This window comes from Mustelus asterias, chromosome 5 (genome assembly GCF_964213995.1).
Source record: "Mustelus asterias chromosome 5, sMusAst1.hap1.1, whole genome shotgun sequence".
Taxonomy (NCBI): domain Eukaryota; kingdom Metazoa; phylum Chordata; class Chondrichthyes; order Carcharhiniformes; family Triakidae; genus Mustelus; species Mustelus asterias.
In genome coordinates this window covers 69,430,633-69,455,959 of record NC_135805.1, presented here as the reverse complement: position 1 = coordinate 69,455,959, position 25,327 = coordinate 69,430,633, and the positions used below count along the sequence as shown (strand labels likewise).

The following is a 25,327-nucleotide window of genomic DNA, read 5'->3' as shown; positions in this document are numbered from 1 at the left end:
CTATGATGTTTAACGGCACTCCTGTAATTCCCTAATTTATTGGTGTGCTCCTTCAATTCCAAAAACTGTAAAAGGCAATTCTCTTTTTATGGGATGGGCAATATTTAGGTATCCTCGGCAGCTTCCTAAAACAGGCTTCAGGTCAGTTGCATATAGGCAGGGGATGGGAGAGTTATCAGAATTGATAAATTGAGCAGAATGTCTGCCAGACATGCTCATGCTTTTCTGTTTTTAACGTAGATCTAGCTAGCAGTCAGCAGCAAAAATTGTAATTTTAAAAAATTATATTTAATATATTTGTGCTTGTGAAGAATCAAAAGTGCTCTCTTTATGGCTCTGTGACACTCTTGCCAGCCGGTTGCCAACCTTCCTCCATCCCCAACCCTCCCATCTACTTCCCATTCCCAGGAATATTGCTACGTTATAATGTTGAACTAGGAGCTAATGTTCACAGTAAGACATAAGGATGTAATTTTACTCTCCTAACATGGGTACTCCCTTGTGAAGACTAGCAATCAGCTACAACTTTCTGTTGTTAACTATTTAAGCTCAATGCTCCCATTCAATTAATATGAGATAGTAGTTTCAGATCATGGCATGAAATACAGTGATCCTTTGTACTGAAATCAGAGCATTAGCCCCTCCATACAGGTTGGGGCTTGGCAACCCATCTGCAGACCCTAGGGACAAAACTCCAGGTGAGTTTAAGAGGCAATCCTTCAACTGCTCTTGGATTGTACGTATTTTTTGAACCAAAGCAATGACTTTATTTGCAAGTTGATGCTAGTGGCTTGGCAGCACAGACCTTGAGTATTGCATGTTAGGAGAGGCATGCTGTCAAAGGTTTTTGCCTTGTAGTCATCAGCATAGAAGCAAGAATGTAAATTCAAAGGGAGAAATGATTTATGCTGCATGAGAAAAGGGAGCTGATTAGTTTGCAAGTTGACTGATTGATTGAAGCATTGCCACGGAGACTGCACTAGTGACCATCAAATCATAGAAACCCTACAGTGCAGAAGGAGGCCATTCGGCCCATCGAGTCTGCACCGACCACAATCCCACCCAAACCCTACCACCATATCCCTACATATTTACCCGCTAATCCCTCAAACCTACACATCTCAGGACTCTCAGGGGCAATTTTTAGCATGACCAATCAACCTAACCCGCACATCTTTGGACTGTGGGAGGAAACCAGAGCACCCGGAGGAAACCCACGCAGACACGAGGAGAATGTGCAAACTCCACACAGACAGTGACCCAAGCCGGGAATCGAACCGAGGTCCCTGGAGCTGTGAAGCAGCAATGCTAACCACTGTGCTACCGTGCCGCCGACCAATTGTCATATTTGTTTAATTTGAGAAAGGTGCAATGCCTGGACATGTTCTTTTTGCCTGCAGAGGACAGTTCCCTGCGTATGAATATGTATAACTTCCAGCAAGCGTAACTGAGCAGTGAGTCACACTGTGAGCCTGACTGATAATCTTAAATTGGTTGTCAGTGTAATTCTTGGTGCACTCGCGATTGTTCAGCCAGCGCTGTCCAATTGCCGAATTATATCTAATTTTACACATTATATTCCGAGTTTTGCAAGCACAGGCTGGTTGGGTATGGTCAGTACTCTGCCTATTGTGAGCAGCCAAAGGTACATATTGTTTGGTATGATCCATACATCCCTTCAGCTGTTGACATTAGATAGAGTACTGACCATACTCAACCACAGCCTCTGCTTGCAAAACTCAGAAAACTGTGGGTCAAATCAGCCCTTCAGCTTGTTGGAGACCAAGGGCCCAATTTTACCATTGCATCGCGCCAGTTTTCGGGTGCAAAAACCTGGTAAAGTCAGGCGTGAGGCAATTAGCGCAATCTGCGCCCGCGCAGATGCCCACTTCACCAAGGGCCGAAAATGGCCGCGATCTGAAACACGCCCAAAACGGGCGCAACAGCGATTTAAATGCATTTGCATGAACTTAAATTGAATTAATGGGCTGCCCGCCCAACTTTACCAGCATTTCCCCCTTTACCATCGCGTTCGCCCGTCCAGATTGGGCGCGAAACTGACATGCTCGGCAAAGGTCTGTTTCGGGCGCTCCAGCTTCTGAAGAGGTAAGTTCAGAGCTTCCAATGGCTCTCAGACTCAGATCGGTTGTGGGGGGGGGGTGGGGGGGGGGGGGCGAGGGGGGGGGGGGGGGGCAGGGGGGGGGGGGGGGGGGGGCCGGGGGGGCGGGGGGGGGGAGGCGGGCGGGGAGAGGACGGAGGCCTGATCATTTTCTGATGGGGGGAAGGCCAGATGGATCTCTGGTGGGGGACAGGGGGGAGGGGGGGAGGAGGGACCACTGCCACTCTGTGGGCAATCAGTGGGGGGCAGAGGGGCAGAAGGTCACGATCAGTCTGGGTAGCTGGGTGGATAAGGGGGACGGTTATGTTGTGGGGGTGGGGCAATGTCTGTTGTGGCCATCACTCCCGCTTTTCGATCCTGGGTCGCTTTATCTGCTTTTTGTGGCCCGGGAGCGATGTGACGGGGCATGTTTTTCAAATTTTATTTTCACTGCGCATGCGCAGTTCGTAGCTCCGATTGGAGCCTCAGGGTTTTGGATGCAATAAGCCCCGCCCACAGCGCGATTTGGAGTCGCGATTTTTTTTTTCAGGCTAAGTGCATATGGGGGCGCCTGAGAGCAGTTTTCCAAGTCAGATCTGATTGGGCCCCGATTCAGCACTTAGAATCAAAAGGGTAAAATCGGGCCCCAAATGTACAATGGAAGATGTGCGTCAGGCTCCTGTGGAAGTCTTGATGCGCAAACCTCTGTGGAATTGTCAGGAAAGTTTGAACTTCCAATGAGTAATTCCCCTGCTCCCTAGGACACATGGAACTGTCCTCTGCAGGCAAAGAGAACATGTCCAGGCATTGTGCCTTTTTGAAATAAAACAAAATGTGGGGACAGTAGTTCCCTGGTACATTGTCCATTGCAACATTTTGACCAATCAGTACCCTTTTCTCATGCTGTGTAAATTATTGCTGCCTTGAAAATTTGGTACTCTTGTGTCTGTCCTGATGAATACAAGATGAAAAGCTTTCACAACATGTCTCTTTTTTCAGCAATACTCAAGTTCTGTACTACGGATTTGAACATGCATCAGTGTTTTGTTTTAAAAGAACAATACTGTTTGTATTCCTGCATAGAAGTTATAGTGCTAATTTAAATTGGTGCCTACTTACGCTGTCTTCCAACCAACCTCAGAGCTCCAGGTTCGAGTCCCACACTGGGACTTGATAACTATTCATAATATAGCCAAACAGATTGATTATCAATTTATAAATCCTTCTGATACATCTATGGCAAGTAGTAAGAGTGGGAGAGTCACCTGGTAAGCTCAAACCGTGTAGCAGCTGCAGGGCATTAGCTTCCCCACATTTTTTATTCTTTATTCTTTCATGGGATCACTGGCAAGGCCCATTCTTAATTGCCCTTGAATTGAGTGGCTTGTATATCAGAGGGCAGTTAGGAGTCAACCACATTGCTGTATGCCTGGAGTTACATGTAGGCTGGAGTCACATGTAGACGGACCAGGTAAGGACGGCTGATTTCCCTCTTCAGAGGATATTATTGAACCAGGTAGGTTTTTGCAACAATGGGTGATAGTTGTCAGGGTCAACATTGCTGAGACTAGCTTAATAATTTCAGCTTTGTTCAGTGAGTTTAAATTCCACCAGCTGCCATAGTGTGATCTGAACCCAAATCCCCCATTGCCTGACCTTTGTTCATCCTTGACTTGGCTTACATTGCATTTAAAACTAGTTACCTACATTTCTAGTTAGGCACTTTTACTAGAGTTCCAGAATGTACTAATAATAGCTGCTGTGTGTCCAGTCACCCGCAGCTGAGACATCAGGCGTGCCACTTTTAAGGCTCACAGGCAAATTTAAATGCCCACCTGTCTGATTTCTACTAGGTGGGTGAGGTTAAAATTGCCCCTGAGTTTCTTTAAACCGCTAGTAGCATCTTCTCCATTTATGCTACTTAATTTGAATACATGCTTAATTTTATATGGACACTGAAGCTTGGGCTTTGTACTTTGTTCCTCAAAGGATGGCATCCAGCCTGGGCCTCATTTTTGTATGACAGCCAGAACATCAGAAAGCTTTATTTTTGTTTCCCCCGTGGCTGGTATCCTTTACCACATACTGGAGGAATGCCAATTTCTAAAAGTCAAACACAAGGCCTGCTGGAAAATGGATTCAGCATATTGGATCACCCAGCACAGAGGTTAATGCAGAATAAAACTGGGGAGATGACAGCAGCAGATGTTTCCATTCATGGCTGAAATTATTTGACCCATTGCTCTTTTGGGATTATTTTGTTTTTTTATTGATTTAAAACTTTCATTTAAGACCATGTTCCAAAATAGCCGATATGACGCAATTCCACAGTGTGAGAAACAGAAACTTCTCTGGTGTATTACAGATCACTTTTGGCTTCTATGTTGAAATGCCACTAATGTACAATATGTTTGAGCATTTCGCGACACATTTCCCAGTGAATCAAATATGTTTGATAGGTAATTCATTTCAGGAGAAAACGTTTATCTTTTGATTACTTCCAAAAATAAAAACGTTAGAAAAGAAAAATGACATTGTGATTTTTATTTTCCTTTCTTTGGTTCCCTGCTTATTTTTTTTCTCTTATCACCTACCCCCATGATTGGGGAAAAAAAGAACAGTGCCTAGACTGATTAAGAGCTGACGTTTTGATAGGGGCGGGGAGAGCTGTCCCACAGATGGGCGAAACAGGTTTGGATTTAGGTATGAAGGTAAGCAAACCAACCAAAATGTATTGAACCAGACTCTGAGGTCCTGAAATGACATGGCTGAGGCATTCGCAACCATCTTCAACCTGAAATGCTGAGTAGGTGATATATGTCGACCTTCTCCTGAGGTCTCCACCAGCATAGATGCCAGTCTTCAACCAATTTGATTCACAACATGTGGTATCAAGAAACAGCTCAGCACACTGAACATAGCAAAGGCGATGGGTTCTGACAAGATTCCAGCTATAATCCCAAGGACTTGTAATCCAGAACGAGACGTGGCTCCAGCCAAGTGATACAGCTACAAAACAGGCATCTACACAACAATGTGAAAAATTGTCCAGATATGTCCTGCCACAAAAAACAGGACAAGTCCAAATTACCACTATATCAGTCTGCTCACAATTATTAGCAAAGCAATGGAAGGTATCATTGAAACCAATATCAAAGTACACTTTCTCACTCATAATCTGTTCGTAGCCGAGCTTGCGTTCTACTGGAATCACAATGTTGCAGACTTCATTACAGCCTTGATTTAAACATGGACAAAATAATTACATTTCAGTGGTGAGGTGAGAGTGATTGCCACTGACATCAAGGCAACATTTGATCAGAGTGTGCCATCAAGCAACCCCGAAAGAAACTGAGAGCAATGAGGATCAAGGGGAAAACACTCCATTGACTTGAGATACCTCGCACAAAGAACGATGGTCGTGGTTACTGGAGGGATGTTGCTTCAGGAGTTCTTGATAGCAGTGTCCTGGGCCAAACCATTTCAACTGTTATATCAATGACCATCCCTTCATCATAAGGTCAGACGTGGAGATGTTCACTGATGATTGCACAATTTTCAATGTTATTTGCAATTCTGCAGATAATGAAACAGCCCATGCTCACATGCAGCAAGATCAGGACAACATTCAAGACCTGGGCTAGTAAGTTGCAAGAAACATTTGTGTCACACAAGTTTCAGAAAATAACCATCTCCAACAGGAGAGAATCTAACCATTATAATATTCAATTGCATCATCATCATCTAATCTCCACCATTGATATCCTTGAGGCAATGATTAACTGGAAACTTAATAGGACAAAACAATATGAATACTGTAGCTAGAAGAGCAGAGGCTGGGAATTTGGCATTTGCAGAGTGGCTTTCCATGAAGCTGATTATCGTTGAGGGTGAAGATTTCCACCCGTAGTTGGAGGGGTTTGAGTGACAACTGAAGATTTTGAAATATTTTTTCTTTTGGTTCATTGGCATTCCTTTGGAATGTCCAGGCCTGTTTTTCAGTTTCTAATCATATCAGGACTCCAGTTTACCATCCAACTTTTATCAAATTATCCCAATAATGAGATCTAAATTAAACATCTGGGCAGTTACAGAAAACAGAAAAAATAGGAGCATGAGTAGACCTTAGCGCTCCATGAGCCTAATCCACCATTCAACATGATCATGGCTGACCTTGATGAATACCACGCTCATGCTCTTTCCCTATATGCCTTGATTCCTGAGAGACCAAAAGTGTATGTCAGCCTTAAATATATTCAGCAAGAATGTCATCACTGATGTTCAATGTGCCTTCAGGTCCTTAAAGTGTAGGCTGGATCATGTGTTGTAATACCTCAGCTCCCGAAATGATTCTAAAGTTGAACCTCTTCTAATGAAAAAGTCGGATTTAAGAACAGAATACTGTAAGATGCCTCAATTCTTCAGCAAGCTTGATTTGACTGTATCCTGCATTGATGCCAAGTTTAGCACCATGCACTTCCCCATCATGTCAGTGTCAAGTGTCTTTCTTGTTGTGTGACCTGGTTTGGTGTGCATCAAGACAAATTTTAATCTGGTTCTCGCATTTGGGTTTCTTGATGACTTGTATGGGTGAAACCAAAGGGGTGAGTTGATCCCCAACTTCCTCAATAATGTCAAGGTCAAGTAGTTGCTGAAGTTTCATCTCAATCTCCTTCCGATCATGAAATGATATTTGATGCGATTGATGCACGACTGGGGGCACATTAGGATTTACATGCAACTTGCATGTAACACCTTTCAATTTGCCCATACCAGTGAAGTTCTCAGCATACAATTCAGGGATGTTGTTGATACGCTTAGGAATCGCATATGTGACTGCAATCATGTGTGAAAACTCATGGACTTGTAATTCATAGGCCCAGGCTAATGTTCCGGGGACAAGGGTTCAAATTCCAGCTGGTGGAATTTAAATTTAATTAATAATCTGGAAATGAAAACGTCTCAGTAATGGTGACTGTAAAACCATTGTTGATTGTTATAAAAGAAACATCTGGTTCACTAATATCCTGTAGGGAAGGAAATCTGCCTTCCTTACCTGGTCTGGTGAAATGTGACTCCAGACCTACAGCAATGTGATTGACTCTGAAATGGCCAACAAGCCACTCAGTTCAAGGGCAATTAGGGTTGGACAATAATTGCTGGTCTTTATGCTCATGAAAGAATACATGTTAAAAAGTGAATAGCCTCACAATCCTCACCCCATTATACTCCATCTGCCACCTTGTTGACCACTCACTGAACCTAATTATATCTTTTAAAAATGTTTTTGGGCCTTCCTCACAATTTACATTCCCACCGAGCTTTATATTCAGCAAATTTAAAAACATTACTCCATGTCTCTTTGAAGCATACATACCACAAATCCTTGAAAGAGGTTAGGGAGGAGGAAGAGGGGGACTGGGGAAGAGATAGAGGCAGGAGAAAACGATGGAGTGATGCAGATGTTATGGTATACAGGGGAGCAGAGGGGAAGGGGAATGGTGAAATAATTTGCAAAGAGGCTGGAGAGAGATGAGGTTAGGGAACATGAAGGGGAGTAGTCAAACATTCAAATGCAATTACGAAATAAAGATTGAACAAAAATGGCTGATTTGTGAATTTGAAGCAGCCTTACTAAGTATGGGCAGAAATGGCACATCTTAAAGAAAGTTGACAATGTTGGGAATAAACCAAGTTAATTGAGGAGAATGTTATTAGCTTACAAAATTATTATCTGAATTTTCTGGTGGGGACCAGCTCCCCCACCCCAACCTCAGGCCCCTATTGGGATTCTATTGGGAATCTGAGCCCATCAATGTTGTTGATGTGTCCTCTGGCACAACCTTCCTGTTAACGATAATAGGCGAATTCCTGAGGCTGGAAACCCATTCAGAGGGCCCATAGAGCTATCAGGCTGACAGCCCCACAGGAAGAAGTGGGCACTGTCAAAGTAGGCGGGTGCAAGACACCTCAGCATGGAGGTGTCCTCGGTTGCCTGCTGTGAATTCCTCAAGTAAACAGGCCTGAAGCTGGTAGGGCCTACTGTAGAAGTAATAGTGATGGACAAGGTTTGGGCCTTGGGTGCCTGCAGCCCCATCATGGGGGCATGGGCCCTCCACTTCCAGGCCTGCTGCTTGGAGGCTGCCTCCAATTAGCTAGCGCCCTCTGCACACTGTGGAAGGCAGCCTGACAACAGGAAAAGACTATCACAATATGGTCCTTAAGTGGTGCCTCCTTTCTCCTAATTGGTTGCCTGCCAGTGTGGAGCAGCAGTAAGCCATCCTGGTCTCGGTCAACCTCAGGTAAGTTGCCTGGAGGTGACAATGCGCAGACAGTCATGACGTTGCTCCCCATTATTTTTGTGGTTATCCTCCTCCAACCCAGTCTCTCTGGAGCCAAGAAATCCATACAGAATATTAATAATTGTGTCTGTAGATTACAGATTGATAAACAATCATTTCCTGATGCTTTCTGAAAGAAGATTAACTTTAAATATTTTAAGTTGTACATAATAACCCTTTATGTAATTCTGTTATATAAAGGAAAAATCATCCCACGATCTTCATTAAATGTCTTTTCCTCAACGTTCCTCCATAGATGCTCAATAAGTCACCATTGCAGGTTTCAATGGTCTACCCAACCCGGTTAAGCCAGGATGCAAGTGAGAAGAACTCCCACCTGAAAATGAAGGAGAGTTTACTAAGGAAAAAAGATATTGTCATTGCAAGGTAAGGGACCTCTTTAGATGTTCTTGTTTTTTTTCCATTTTGTACACAGTATGGAAATCCACTTCATTTTGAAATGCAACCAAAGCAAGACCAAAATGACTGAAAAAGTTAATTGTGGTTCCTCTCTAGTAACCCTATGAAAAATATTACTTTGGTTTGGCCAAATCAATGATTTTTTTGACTTCCAGTGAGAATTTGATATACAAAGGCCATAAATTTTAACAAGATTACTTAACTGGAGGTCTTTATTTGGTTGAACTCCAATAGTTGACTTTAATACCACCAATAACATTTTGGGACTGCTCAGCTTATGCCAGTTATAGCCATTCAGGTGTACTTTTAAACACAAAGCAGCACTAAGCCAAACAGTCACAGTGAACAATGCATCAGCGAGAATTTTCCCACATTGGCGATTCCAATGTTAACACGATGAATGTGAAAATGGGTAGCCAATGGTGCAATTGGGCTGCAATGGGCTTTGCCTTTTCTGATAGTTATTTTGGTTTGATGGAAAAGATATGTTATGCATGTATAGAATGAGCAGGACCAGAAGTGGTCATTTTGTCTGGCTGATTTCAAAAGTAGAACACAGCATTCCCTACCCAATACCCTCAACCCATTTACTCACCAAATATCTGACCCACTCTTTATTAAAATTATTGGCTAATCTGAGAAGGTCAAATTAAAATTTTCCCAGCATCTGTGTGAAACATTATAACTGATATATCCAAACACTTTGGCTCTCCTGATCTTCATCCCATGCCCTTATGTTACCATTGTTGATAAATACTTTCTCATGACTCAGTTTTGTGTGATTGAAATTGAGAATATTTTGTCATGGATGGTTGTTCTGCAATGTCAGTTTTACACATGGATGCCTATTGAAAATGCATCCCAATGAGTTTACAATTTAATTATATGTAGCAAATGCACAGAGGAATTTGTTCCTTAATGCATTTTAGAACTCTTATAATATGTAAGCAATATTCAAGAGAAAAAGCTCAATTTATTTTGTTCAAAAGATCTATGCTTTATATAGACTGTTTGGTTCTTTTTAATGTTTGATGCTTTTTAATGTTCAGTTTGCCCTTTCGTCCTTTTCTCTATTCAATGTGAAGCTTTTGTGTGATTCTCATGTGTTTACTGTATGCACAGACATGCATCACTTACACCTAATATGAATGATTATGTTCTGGAATTAACAACTTCATAATGAGATGTTGGAAGCAGAATAATGATGGCATAATTCGAACCGAAAGTTGTGCTGATTTGAGAACAAAATATTATACTTGCAAAGCAGCACAGATGGAGAAGACAAAAAATAATCTTAATCATCCAGATCAGCTCTTCCTGTGTTTAGTACCTGAGTCATTCAATTTTCTTTGCCTTTCTTAGCACAAAACACTCAGAATATAGCAACACCGAGGAATGGAGCGACGAGAAAGGTGTACATCTGTCAGAAACATTTCTTTGTGCTTCGTGTGCAATTATTTTCAAGTGCAGTGGGTATTATTATTAAGGCAAACTTTGCAACCAGCTGATGCACAGCAGGACCCCACATGCTGCATTTATAGTGGCCAAAATGGCAGTGCCGACACAAATATATGGTATGTGTCAGCTTGTTGTTTCAGTAATGCATGTGGTACACAAAGTGCTTGGAACCTCATCTGGTAATGGAGCTGGAACATCAGGAGGGTTGCTGTCTGCTTCTGTACTTGTCTTCCTTTAGTGTCATGGGGCAGAAAGTCCTCACTTGAAGAGTTTAGCTGTTTCACATCTGGAGAACTGTGCATCTCCAGGAGAGGGTGGCCCAATGTTAAGAAGCAATATTTTAAAATCATTTTAATTGAAGTGGCTTTCCCTTCAGTGCCCACTGGAAATGGAGGGCCAGATTTTTAAATGAGTCAAGGTCGAGATCAGACGTGGACAGTGCAGCACCAAATCTTTTATACATTTAAAGTGTTTGTCATTTCAAAGTTTTAACCATTTCAATATAAGTAAAAGCATATCAGTCATAAAAATGCACACACATGTATCAGATACTTTTCTCCTTTTACATGTCAAATGCATGCAATTTTATTCTTCAACCTAATGTGCTTGTCATTGTGAAACAGATTTCCAGCCCTAATTGTAATTGCAGCTTTCAGTACAAAAATAAATTATGTCTGGCACCTTTCATTAAAAAAGAAAATAAATAGTTTTTTTGAAATGTTGCAGACAATTTCTCTTTTTCATGCCACATCTAACTTCAAGAGTAGTTAGTTACTGTAAAGGATTGGCTTTCCTGACATTGCGTCTGGGCATATTGCAGCATGGAAATTGTCTTGGGACAATAACAGTTCCTAAAAAGGCCTGCCTGATATTACAACCATTATTTGGAGAGCCACCACTACTTCATTATGGGGAGGATGTGGGTGGGAGATGTTGGTGATGCAGCTAATCAACTCTTTTTACCATTTAAAAAAATTGTCTTTGGGAGGGAAGCGATCCTGGCAAAACGGAACTGACACATTGCTATTGCATGAGGGTAACTATATTCTTCCATGTAAGGAGACCAAAATGGTACATAATACGCCACGGTACAAAAGGTCCAATATCATTGCAGTAATGGTGTTATGCTTGTGTTAATCTTTTAAATTAAGGCAAATTATATCGGTGGAGGGCAATGATTGCTGATTTCTTGAACACATATACATAGCACATTGAGGCATTTATTGACACAGATGTGGGAGTACAGTGAGAAACTATGCATTGGTATTGTTTTGCTCTATGAATATATCTAAAACTAAGTAAAGATTGTTTTTTTCAAATTCAGCTTTGCTGGCTAGGCCTAGATTTATTGCTCATCTCTTTTCGCTCTTGAGAATGAGGTGTTGAGTTGCCTTCTTAAACCGCTGCAGTCCATTTGGTGTAGGTACACACACAGTGCTGTTCAGGAGAGAGTTGCAGCAGTGGTGAAGGAGTAGTGATATATTTCCAAGAGAGGATGGTGAGTGGCTTGGAGGGAAACCTCCAGGCAGTGGTGTTCCCAAGTGTCTGCTACCCTTGGCCTTTTGGATGGTAGTGGCAGTGGGTTTGGAAGGTGCTGTCCGGAGATGGTTGGTGAGTTCCTACAGTACACCTGGCTGCAGTTTTTTGTCAGTGGTGGAGGGAGTGAATGTTTGTGGTTCGGGTGCCAATCAACCAAGCTGCTTCATCTTGGATGGTGTCAAGCTTCTTGTGTGTTGTTGGAGTTGCATTCATTCATGCAAGTGGAGGGTATTCCATCACACACCAGACTTGTTCCTTGTAGATTGTGGACAGACTTTGGGAATCAGGGTGAGTTACTTGCTGCAGGATTCCTAACCTCTGACCTACTCTTATAGATGTGGTATTTATGTGGTTAGTTCAGTTTCTGGTCAATGGTAACCCCACCAGGCTGTTGATAGTGAGGGATTCAGCGATTGTAATGCCATCGAATGTCAAGGGGCGATGGCTAGATTCCCTCTTGTTGGAGATGGTCGTTGCCTGACTCTTGTGTGACACAAATGTTACTTGCCACTTGTTAGCCCAACTCTGAATATTGTCAAGTCTTGTTGCATTTGGCTATGGACTGCTTCAATATCTGAAGAATCACGAACATTGTGCAATCATTAGTGAACATTCCAACTTCTGACCTTATGATGGAAGGAAGATTTATTCACGAAGCAGCCGAAGATGGTTGGGCCGAGGGCATCACCCTGAAGTGATATCCTGGAGCTGAGATGACTGACCTCCAACAACCACGACCATCTTCCTTTGTGTCAGTTAATACTCCAACAAGTGATTTTTGCCCCTAATTCCCATTGACTCCAGTTTTTCCAAGACTTCTTGATGCCGCAATTGTCTGATGTCAAGGGCAGTCACTCTCACCTTATCTTCTGGTATCCTACTTCACCTACTGGCTGTTAGAAGTTCAACATTTTGTACAACAATTCCTTTGTAATAAAGACTAACAAATGGTTTGGTTTCCTTGATGCTCACTATACCTGCAAGTTAACCTTCTGTGATTTGTGTACAAGGACACCAGGGCACTCTGAATATCAACATTTCACAAGAATGTGTTAGTTTGGAAAAGATATTCTGCTTTTCTATTTCCCATCATTTAAATCAACAGCTGCCTCCACTCAAGTAGCATGTTCGTAGGTAAGGGGTGTGAAACCCAGAGTGTGCAGATTAGACCAGGTCTGAACTCAGTGGATTCACTTGGAGTGATAGGATACCTACCCCTTTAGGAGAAGTACAGCACCTTTTGGGGGAGGTACGGCACCTTTTGGGATTGTTAAAATTAAACAAAATTTGCATTAAAAGTGCATAAATTCACTGGAACTGTCAAAGCAGTCAATGAACTGTCAACACTGTCAAAGAATATTCATTGAGTTGGCATGGAATGGATAAGAGCAAAGAGTGGGGGGGGCTAAATTGACACTAAATATAGGGCTATAAAGGACCATGGGGATGTGGGGGTTTAGGAGTTAAGAGGGCAGCACGGTAGACACAGTTATTAGCTTTGCCACCTCACAGCGCCAAGGACCCAGGTTCAATTCCAGCCTTGGGTGATTGTCCGTGTAGAGTTTGCACGTTCTCCATGTGTGTCCGTGTGTTTCATCCAGGGGGGTGCTCCAGTTTTCCTCCCACAGACTAAAGTTATGTGGGTTAGGTTGACTGGCCATGCTAAATTGTCCCTTAGTGCCCTAAGATGTATAGGTTAGAGGATTAGCGGGGTAAATATGTGGGTTTATGGGGAAAGGACCTGGGTAAAATGCTCTGTTGGAAAGATGGTGCAGTCTTGATGGGCCAAATGGACTTTTTCTGCACTGTGGGGATCCTATGATTCTAAGCAGGGTGATGGAAGGGTCTGTTATTTTAAAAATTCATTTCCGGGCTGTGGGCCATCACTACCTACACCAGCATTTATTGCCCATCCCTAATTGCCCTCGAGAACATGGTGTTGAGCCACCTCCTTGAACTGCTGCAGTACAAGTGGTGTAGGTGCATCCACAGTGCAGTTAGGCAGTGGTTTCCAGGATTCTGACCCAGAGATAACAGTGGTGGGTAGGAGACGGCATAGGTTGGCATAGATGGGACATGGGGAGTATGTGAATGAAAACAATAAGATTGATTTAATCTTAATTTAACAAAGTGCTGGAGTACATAGGACTTCGGCCCAGCCTGCCTCATTCCAGGGGCAGTGGGCCTGACTTCCAATCTAGCCTTACTGGAACAAAAATCCCAACTGCGGGTGGCCATTTTTAAAGGTCAAGTGAGCAGGGCTGGGAAATCTCCCATCCCTGGAGCAAAATTCTGGACCTTAGAGGCCATTGGCTCTTACCTAGTATCTTCCCAAATAGTTCAGATTCAGAGATTTCCTTTATCTGTTCTATTGTTTCTTCAAAGAACTCTATGGGCAGAATTTAATAGTCCCCTATGGGTGGTTTTTCAAGGGTACCTTTCCCACTGTCTACCCACCTGCCTAATACTTAATGGGCTGCAGCCATGGCCTTGACCAGGCAATTAATGGGCACTGGACATTTAAGAGCTACTTTTCATCTGGCCGCAAATTATCAGCTGGGGAAGAGGTTGGTGACAGCTGGGAAGCTGCTGAATAAACCTGCTTGGATCACAGTGGGGGAAAGAGGGGGGTTTGCCTCTTTCATGAACCCCCTTTTCCAGTCAGTGATGCCAAGTGGTCTGTGCCCCCACCCAGAACTGCCACCTCCCCTCGGCCTGTGCACCCTAGCCACCTCCTCCCCTCCACCCCATCCTTGGGCCTCCTCTCTTCTGGCCCAAGCATAAAGTTCCCCACCTTACCTATCTTCGGGCTGATGACTCTTCTTCACTGAGACTGTAGTCACCCAGCTGTAGTCACTGCTCCCATATTGGTTGGCCACTCGAGGCAGGACCTCCTCCCCAGATGGGGGCAGAAGTCTCACCCTGAGCCATTTAACACTCCAAGCACTAACTGGCTGCAGGGCAGCCTACTGAAGCAGGAGTACGTTTCACAACTGATCCCACCGCCCATGAAATCCTGCCCAACAAGTTTGATTAAGCAGATTTAGAATTTTTTTGCTGACTGACTCCAATATTTCTCTGCGCGATTAGTAATTTTCTTGGCTATCATAAACACTAAAGATTTGCCAATAAGAAATCTGACTTGTATAGAAAATGGGACAGAATCGTACATTCGAAAGGAAGAGAAAGGCAGCTATTTTTTGCAACATGTGCCATAGAACAAAGTGAAGCAATGCTGTCTGTCAGTAGACATATGGCTATCAATTGCAATATGCCATTTATAAATGAGTTCCATTACCACAAGGTGATTCTATTTATGGAAGAACATCTGCTTTCTGGCTACAAACCTGGCTTAATACCTAACTCTTACAAGGTGTCAAATAACGTCACTTAATTTTTGTAGACTATCACCTACTCAACAAATAATCCAGCCTGCATTATTACATTGCAAAGTGACACAAACATTAGTTCTAAAATTAGGCAGTAGACCAGTACTTCTACTGAAGATCATGGCCTGGTGATTGCGAGCATCACATTCTGTCAAAGTAAATATGACAGTATGAAAGTCCTCGCTGCCCTTGTCCAAGATCAAAGACCCTATCCCAAATTCTGGGAACGTGATGTACTAATCGGTATCTGCAATGGTTCATCAGCAATGGCCACAAGCAGATCAACGGGCGGCACGGTGGCACATTGGTTAACACTGCTGCCTCACAGTGCCAGGGATCTGGGTTCAATTCTCGGCTTAGGTCACCGTCTGTGCAGAGTCCGCATATTCTCCCCGTGTCTGCATGGGTTTCCTCCAGGTGCTCTGATTTCCTCCCACAGTCTGAACGACGTGCTGGTTAGGTGCATTGGCCATGCTAAGTTCTTCCTCAGTGTACCCAAACAGGCACCAGAATGTGGCCACCAGGGGATTTTCACAGTAACTTCATTACAGTGCTAGTGTAAGCCTACTTGTGACACTAATAAATGAACTTTAACTTTGTAAGGCAGAACAAAGTCTTCCTAAGACCAGAATCTGTCAAAATGTTTTCTTCTTTTAATTTCACGGTGCCCAGTGGAGATATTCTAACAAGAGAAGACAATTAATCCTCTAAGAAGTCAATTTATTTCCTCTTGTTTTGACCTCTGGAAGACCTCAAAGGATTTACATAAACTCATCACTGGTGGGAACGTCAAGCCCATAAAAGGAAAAATGGCCAGTGAAACCCAGGAAATTCCCCCAGTAAGCCCCTTTAACACAGGGCTGTTGAAGCAGAGAATCTTCCTGTGGCTCTTCCTTTTTTGGAATTTGAAAGGTTAGTTGAAATATGCTGGAATCCCGATGGAACCTGAATCCAATCCATTTTCCTGATCTCCTCCCTAAGTAACTGTTACTTATGTGCCCTCCAGCTCTGGGAATATCGAGGTCTGTGTTTTGGCCAAAACACGTCAAGTTGCAAAAGTATTTGCTAAGTGACAGATGTGAAGATTATTCACAAATCAAACAATGCCATTCTAAATTTTGGCAACCTGACAATCCTATGCAGTAATGTTTTATGTGATATCTTTTCAAATGCCTTTTAGATATCCAAATACATTACATTCACAGGTTCCCTTTATTCACCCTGCTTGTTGCATCTTCAAAAACCCATAACAAACTTGCGTATTGCTGAAAAAAGACATTGGGTGGGATTTTCCAGCTGCACTTGACCCAAAATCCCACCCAAGATTAACGGGCCTTTGCATGGTATGCCCACCCCCCACCCGCTACAATTCCTGTGGTGGGTGGAATGGGAAAATTCCCTCATCATGTTGAAGCTTTTCACCTTGCACTCATTAGGACACTTGCAAGAACATCAATGATAAGAGAAACAACACTTTTATACTGTATGAGAAGAAAGTGCTGATGGTTGAAAAGTGGCCATTTGCTGGTTCATTCAAACAATGTTTGGCAGTTCATTCTCCTTGGCAATGCCTCTACCAATCAGAGAACACTTGCCAACTAATCAGCACTCTCTTCATGTACCAACTTACTCAATAACAGCTTCTTCCTTGCTGCCATCAGGCTTTTGAATGGACCTACCATATATCAAGCTGATTTTTCTCTGCACCCTAGCTATGATGTAATGCTATTTTCTGCACCCTCTCCTTTCCTTCTCCCTTATGTATCCTCTGAACAGTATGCTTTGTCTGTACAGTGCGCTAGAAATAATATTTTTTATTGTATCCCAATACATGTGACAATAATAAAACAAATGTGAGGTAATGTATTTTGGAAGGTCTAACAAAGATAGGAAATATACAGTAAATGGCAGAATCCTTAAGAGTATTGATGGGCAGAGGGATCTGGGTGTACAGGTACACAGGTAACTGAAAGTGGCAACACAGGTGGAGAAGGTAGTCAAGGAGGCACATGGCATGCTTGCCTTCATCAGCCAGGACATTGAGTTTAAAAATTGACAAGTTATGTTGCAGCTTTATAGAAACTTAGTTAGGCCGCACTTGGAATATAGTTTTGGAGAGGGTACAGAAAAGATTTACTAGGATGTTGCCTGGTATGGAGGACATTAGCTATGAGAAGAGGTTGGAGAAACTTGGTTTGTCTTCACTGGAACGACGGAAGTTGAAGGGCAACCTGATAGAAGTCTACAAGATTATGAAAGGCATGAACAGAGTGGATAGTCAGAAGCTTTTTCCCAGGGTGGAAGAGTCAATTACAAGGGGACATAGGTTTAAGGTGCGAAGGGTAAGGTTTAAAGGAGATGTACGAGGCAAGGTTTTTACACAGAGGGTGGTGGGTGCCTGGAACTCGCTGCCGGGGGAGGTAGTGGAAGTGGATACAATAGTGACTTTTCAGGGGCGTCTGGACAAATACATGAATAGGGTGGGAATAGAGGGATATGGTCCCCAGAAGAGCTGGGAGTTTTAGTTCAGTCGGGCAGCATGATAGTGCAGGCTTGGAGAGCCGAAGGGCCTGTTCCTGTGCTATAATTTTCTTTGTTCCTTTGTTCTTTGTTAAATGAAATTTAAAAATTGTTGTTGCTTTGACATTGGTATTTTACAATCGTCCTGATGACTGTCGGATGGAAAGCTTTGACAAATTGTCTTTTCAGCAATACTCAAGTTCTGTACTAATAAAAGAATAATTTTAATAAACTTATCAAACACAATTTCATTATCACAAAGTCATGTTGGTTGTGCCTCATTGTATTGTGATTTTCTAAATGTCTTGCTAGTACCTCCTTAATATTGGATTCTAGCACTTTTTGAATGACAATATTAGATTAACTGGCCTATAATTTCCTGCCTTCTGTCTCCCCCCATCCCCTTTCTTGAATAGAGGTGTTGTATCGGTGGTGTTCTCCCCCAATGGGATGCTACCGTCATGCCAAATGAGTAATGTGGTATTCAGTGCCAGTGTGATACCAGGTAAATAGGCCATATGTCCCAATGACTTGTGGATCATATCAAGCAGCACGTCTCTTCAGCTCTTTGCAACAGGCCAAGTACAGAGCATACCCACCAGCCCATGCTCCAAAACTCAAAACATTGAGTCCAACATTAGATATTGTTCTGCAATTGGACAGCACTCGCTAAACAATCCTGATTTTTGTTAAGAATTACACTGTAAACAAATGTAAGATTATCAACTGGGCTTGCAGCATGTCTCACCTTCACACACAGGGCCCTGTACTTTCTAGACAGAAGGAGCATGTCCACGCTTAGCACCTTTTTCAAGTGGCAAAAATTAGGGGACAGCCATTCCCTGGTTCATTTCCCATGGCAATACTTTGACCAATGGGAATCGACCTGCCTGGTTTGAATTTGAATAAAAATCTGTCATGTTCACTGTTCCTGCTGCATTCTCCATGACAACACTTCTACTGATCAGAATCCACTTGCAAACCAATCAGCACCCTCTTTCCATGCTGTGTAAATTGTTATTCCCTCTACTGTGGCAATCTTGCGACCTGTCCTGATGAGTAAAGGATGAACTGCTTAGATAGCACATCTTTTTTTATTAATGATTCAAAACTATTAATTCAATCAAGGTGTACCAATTCCATCTCAAATTATTTGAATAATTACAGCTCTGAAATCACTCACTAGTTTATTAAATCTGATACACACATGCACAGAAATCACTGTTGCTGAATGATGTGCTCAGGTGTTCTGTGAATGCTGTTTTCTTCACTTCCACAAATTTTCTCTTGTCCTTTTTTCTGATTTGATTTATTATTGTTACAGTGAAAAGTATCATTTTTTGAGTGCTGTACAGACAAAGCATACCATACATAAAGAAGGAAAGGAGAGAGAGTGCAGAATGAGGTGTTACAGGCATAGCTAGGGTGTAAGTTGAGAAAGATCAACTTAATACGAGGTAGGTCCATTCAAAACTCTGACGGCACCAGGGAAGAAGCTGTTCTTGAGTTGGTTGGTACGTGACCTCAGACTTTTGTATCTTTTTCCCAATGGAAGACGGTGGAAGAGAGAATGCCCAGATGTGTGGGGTCCTTGATTATGCTGACTGCTTTTCTGAGGCAGCGGGAAGTGTAGACAGGCTCAATGGATGAGTGGCTGGTTTGCATGATGGATTGGGCTTCATTCACGTCCCTTTGTAGTTTTTGGCCATCTTGGACAGAGCAGGAGCCATACCAGGCTATGATACAACCAGAAAGAATGCCTTCTATAGTGCATCTATAAAAGTTGGTGAGCGTCGTAGCGGACATGCCAAATTTCCTTAGTCATCTGAGAAAGTAGTGGTCTTGGTGGGCTTTCTTAACTATAGCGTCGGCATCGGGGGGACCAGGACAGGTGGTAGGTGATCAGGACAGCTAAAAACTTGAAGCTCTCAACCATTTCCACTTCATCCCCATTGATTAGACAGGAGCCTGTCCTCCACTATGTTTCCTGAAGTTGATGACTATCTCCTTCATTTTGTTGGCATTGAGGGAGAAATTATTGTCATTGCACCAATTCACCAGATTCCCTATGTCTTTCCTGTACTGCATCTCATCATTGTTTGAGATCCGACCCACTATGGTGGTGTCATCAGCAAACTTGAAAATCGAGCTGGAGGGGAATTTGGCCACACAGTCATTGGTGTATAAGGAGTATCCATCACCATATACATGGCAGAAAGGAAAGCTCCCAGCCAGCAATTGTGGCCCTTACTCCTGAACAGTTCTCAGGGTCCCTTGCATTTAAATATTTCTGACAAGTGCCCATATCATTTATGGTGCAGCTGAGACATGTAGGTTGGCATCAGCGTTAATTTCATAAATTAAGGGTATGGATAAACAGATGAAGGGATTCATTATTTGAGCACACAAAGTGAGAGACTCGTGAGTTGGTGAGTAGTGTTAGGAGCTATACACTTGTAGGGGTGAATTTTACCATCCTGCCCGCCACGGGAAATTGGAACGGGTGAGGGGTGGACCATGGAAAGGTCCGTTGGCCTCAGGCGAGCAAGGCCGGAAAATCCCGCCTGTAATGTTTCACTGTGAATAAATCTACACTGAGTAAAGATTGACTTCTGCTTTCCTCTTTCACCAACTGGCTGTCAGCAGTTTAATGCTTGTGAGTGCCTGAAGATCTTCAAAAACATTTAAAAGAAACCTAATTCAATTCTATTATTGAATTCTTACGATGACTGCAGTGGAGAAACTGGTCTTTTAAAATATTAAATCAAACAATCCAATACCATTTAGCAATGCTGTATACCAACATAAGTTTGAGGCGTTTTGAGGTATAAAACACTTTTAATTAATATATATAGGTCCCAAATTCTTAATTTATACCAATGGAACCCCCAGTTTTGCCGAACAAGGTATGACTTGCTAGTATTTATGAATCAAGTGCAATTTATTCAGTGAGATGTTATATACACGTAACAAAAGCAGTGAAGATAGTTCCTCATCCCTCAATATTATGTATGCCCCTGTGGACTAAGCAGCATAAAAGAATCACGAGGTAGGCTTAAATACTTCAATACTGGGAGCTGTTTATTTAAGGTGTGCCCTCATTCCCAGTCAGGTCTAACACTGCCTAACAGGCACCCACACTGGGAATGTGACCCCTATTAGCCTAGGGGTCACCTGACCCATACTCTTAAAGGGGCTGTCCACACCCCAAGCCCCAATACCATATACATACACATACATCACACTCAAGGCCTAGGATTCCTTGGAGACTGACAGCACAGCCAAAGTCTTTCTTCCTCTGTTTCTGAAATGATACTGAACTGTGTTGCAGAAGAATTACACCATGGAAGCAATGGTGGAACTGGGCCAATGAAGACTTTGAGTTTTCAACTTTTATTCTTAATCCTGAATGTCTCCAATTCCCTTATTAGGACATAATCCAAATTGACCTTTCTCATTGGCTCAGGGTGAGGGTCATCTGGTGTCTCTTACCCTCTGTAACTGGAGTCATATGGGCTAAGACAAATATCCATCTCTTATTTCCTTAGGTCCCCGAGGTTACATTCCATTGTGAATAAATGATTCATCCTCTTCAGATACAGATTGCAGTTGTACAAACAACGCAACATCCTCTTATCAATAATACAAACTGATGTCGGTAATTCAGATAAACATACAAACCCTTTCCCACAGATACAAAGGGAATTAAGAACAAATGATAATAGTAATTCCTAGCGCAATAGCATCATGAAATATAGGTGATCTGATCCTATAGACATGATCAATAGATTGTGGAAATAGCAAACATAAGCCTAATTCAAAAACATGTGGTCCTTGCTTAACAAATACCAAGATAAAAAGGCCATATTCAGTTCAAACTGTTAGCTGAAACTTGCTTATCTGTTTAATGCTTTACGTTTCCTTGATGTTCTGGCACCCTTAAGGTCATTGGCACTGGAGAGGAGTAGTTTCCCTACGGACACAGCTGCTTTCTGCTCTCAGCTTGCTTTTAACTGTTTAGTTGTCTCACTCAATAGACAGGAATTCAAACTGGGGTTATTTAAAAAATTGCTGAGGTGAAATCCTAAAATATCACTTCAAACCAATAGGGAGCCCCAAAATATTAGGAGTAATATCAAATTCTTAGACCAGGGACAAAGACATTCATTTTCAGCTGCAGTTTCAAGAACTTTATGGATTTTGTACTGAATTGTGCACAGAGAAGTGACAAATAGAGTCAGCCTTTCATTATCCTTACAGTGTCCCATTGACTTCAGAGTGCAGTACCTCGTACAGGGCATCTAGGACCTGCATGAACAAGGGGAGCAACTATATTGTTTCCTAACCAATCAGACTGACAATCTGCTTCACAGTGCCAGGAACCCAGGTTCAATTCCAGCCTTGGGTGACTGTCTGTGTGGAATTTGCACATTCTCCCGTGTCTGGGTGGGTTTCCCCTGGGTGCTCCAGTTTTCTCCCACAGTCCAAAGATGTGCAGGTTAGGTGGATTGGCCATGCTAAATTGCACTTTAATGTCGCAAGATGTGTAGGTTAGGGAATTAATGGGGTAAATGCCTGGGGTTACAGGAATAGGGTGGGGGGGGTTGGTCTTGGGTAAGTTGCTCTGTCAGAGGGTCGGTGCAGATTTGAGGGGCCGAATGGCCTCCTTCTGCACTGTAGGGATTCTATATCAAGGTAGTGCAGTCTGAAGCCAAGTCTACCTGCAATAAGCCATCTGCAGCCTCTCCTGAAAGTCAGCGACCTTCCACTCAACATGCTGCAGCCACTGGCTCCACATGGGAGCATAAGAACATGCCTGAGGACAGGCATGACAGACACTAAGGGAGCGAGCATAAGGTGATTAATTAACTTTTATATGGAATAATTGGATGGTTTGACAGATTAAGTTGGTTGAAGTACCAGTAGATTGGAAGCAACCCATGTTCAAAAAAGTATGTCAAAACAGGGGTCAACAACTATTGACTTTTAGTCTTACTTCCAGTCCATTTCACAGAATTGATTTTCGTTATTAAACTTAAGGGTCACCTGTACAAGAATAATCTAGTTAATGGCCACAAGCATGGATCCAAAAGGGAAAGATTCACCCTGTCAGCCTGCCCAACCGCCTTGACAGAGTTATCTCAATGTCGTATTGAATGTCAAATTGTAAAAAATGCTTCAGGTAAAGTGGCACTCATATGACTTCAAAATCAAAGCTTTGATGGTTCACCATAAACTGTGGAAAGAAAGCAACAGTACTCATTAGACAATTACGTTAGGGTGGGGAGAGGTCCTCAATCAGAGCTCCGAAACCAGAGATCAGCCTGAGAGTCTTTCTGCCCTCGGTGCCTGAATGTCTCTCTAGTTCCTTGGGAACTAGATTGTTGTTAATGAAGTTGAAGGAGATGTTGGAATCTTAGTAGACTTGATGTTAATTATGCAGAACACTGGTCTCAGTGCTTGAATCTCTCTCTCGCTCTCATTTCTTGGCAACCAGAACTGGATGCAGTATTCAAGGTATGGTGACAGTATACTTCCACTGACTTTTATTTTACTCTTTTAGTGATATAGTTTAGCCACATTATTGGTTTTGTGATTGGTATTTAACACAAGTCTACTAAGATCTTGCATTTCCTTCAGCTTCTTTGGATATTTTAACAACTTTCATGGATTTCTGTGCCATCTTTTTGGGTGGCATGGTGGCACAATGGTTGGCACTGCTGCCTCACAATGCAGTGAGGCAGCAGGTTCAATTCCAGCCTCCAGTAACTCCACGGAATTTGAATGCTCTCCCTGTGTCTGTATGAGTTTCCTCTGGATGCCACAGTTTCCTTCCACAGTCCAAAGATGTGAGGGTTAGGTTGATTGGCCATGCTCAATTGTCCCTTAGTGTCGGGGGACTAGCAGAGTAAATATATGGGGTTACAGGGAAAGGGCCCGGGTGGGATTGTTTTTAGTGCAGGCTCGATGCACCAGATGGTCTCCTTCTGCACCGTAGAGAGTCTGCGATTCTATGCTTTTATCTATTTTCCTCTTTATGTTAGCAATAAATTCTATCTTCTGTTGTTCTAGCTACTTATATATTTTGTCCATCTCATTCTGTAATTTCTGAAGTTCCTCTTATGCTTCTACTGTCCCTGCGAGTTTTGTATCAACACTAAATTTGACCACATTACTTTGAGGATCTGAATTCAGGTCATTAATGTAAACTAGAAGTAGTATTGATCTCAGCTTTGAGGCACTCCACTCGCATTCCCTTGGAGTTGCGCTGGACTGTGAACATAAATCTTCAGTGGGATTATGAAGCCACGCCCCTCTGGCTTAGAGGGGGTCAATGATACCATGAGCCATGGCTAACACCTGAATGTTTCAGTGGTGGAAAACATAAAAATTCACCTTCAGCTGAATTTCAAGTTGAAGGTGTTCATATTTATCCCAACGTGATCTTTGATGAAGAGACTTGAAGTGGTATTAATGGGTCACCTGAGAAGAATGATGAAATGCCAAAGAACTCCTTTATAATTAGATATTCTATTCATCTCAAAATGTTCTGCTGAGCAGGGTCCACTTTATCTAAAGCTGTCTGAATATATGGCCCGTCTGAATTTCTCCATGAGAAGCAAGGTCATTGAAGTATTTCTTTAGAATTTTGACTTAAATGTTGAAACCACTTTTTTAGTTTATTTGAATTTTCTACATTGAGTGGAATTCTTCTATTTTGAGACGTAAGTGCAGTGGTGGGTGACTCCAGCGGCTCCTTTCCTGCTGCCCAGAATGGTGGGATCCCGCGCCAGATGCTGCATTTGGAACCTCATTAATTATGCACAGGTGAATTTCCCTTCAAGACATCTGGCAGTCCAGGAGTTGATTTGCCTGCCTGCTGTCAGCTGGTGGTTTTGAAGATCCCAGCGCCAGTTCAGCACACACACATTCCTCTCTCCAGCCCACATGTCTTCACCAAACCATGCAGGATGTCAACAGAAAAGGGAAAAGGCTAACAGTATCAAGAAGTTGTTCCTTTATTCAACCACCCTCCTCCCGAGCTCGTCATCTGCGAGGTGCCTATGCCCCATTTGGATCTCTACCCACTGCATTGGAATTCTTTGTGCATCCTCTTCCAGTAAACAGTGAGGTATCCCTTTGACCCTCTTGCTTGTGAGCTTTTCAGCAGCCCTGTCGGGGTCCAGTTTATCTTCCCATGGTCTTTCCTCTGCCTTCCATTGTTCGTTTCCTTCATCAATCTCCTTGCCTCTCTGCCTGCCATCATGAACCCTTGCCCTTCCCCCATCCTTGTACAGTCCTCCTTCTATATTGCCCCCCTTGCCTTTGTTAAGCCATATCCCTCCCCTCACCTCACACTCCACCCCTGAGCGAACTTCAGACTTTTGTTGTGGTGGCTGTATGAGTCCTGAGCACAGTGCTGTCCATATAGATACTGACAATGTGGCACCAGGGGGAAGGAGGCCCCTGTACTTCTCAACCCCAGTTACTGTACTGATCGGAGATGGTGGCGCTGGTGGCTCCATGAGTCCAGCAACACAGTGCAGTCCATGAAGACCAGC

At 42.9% G+C, this 25,327-nt stretch overlaps 1 protein-coding gene across 3 annotated transcripts in view; it reads left to right on the top strand.

Annotated features, from left to right (window-relative positions):
* Positions 1 to 25,327, top strand: part of cep85l (centrosomal protein 85L) — a 257,274-nt gene that overhangs the window by 193,681 nt on the left and 38,266 nt on the right. For all 3 annotated transcript variants that reach the window (XM_078212719.1, XM_078212718.1, XM_078212720.1), the window contains one exon: positions 8,696 to 8,826. In XM_078212719.1, coding sequence (XP_078068845.1) covers positions 8,696 to 8,826 — 131 coding nt within the window. The remainder of the gene's footprint in view (positions 1 to 8,695; positions 8,827 to 25,327) is intronic.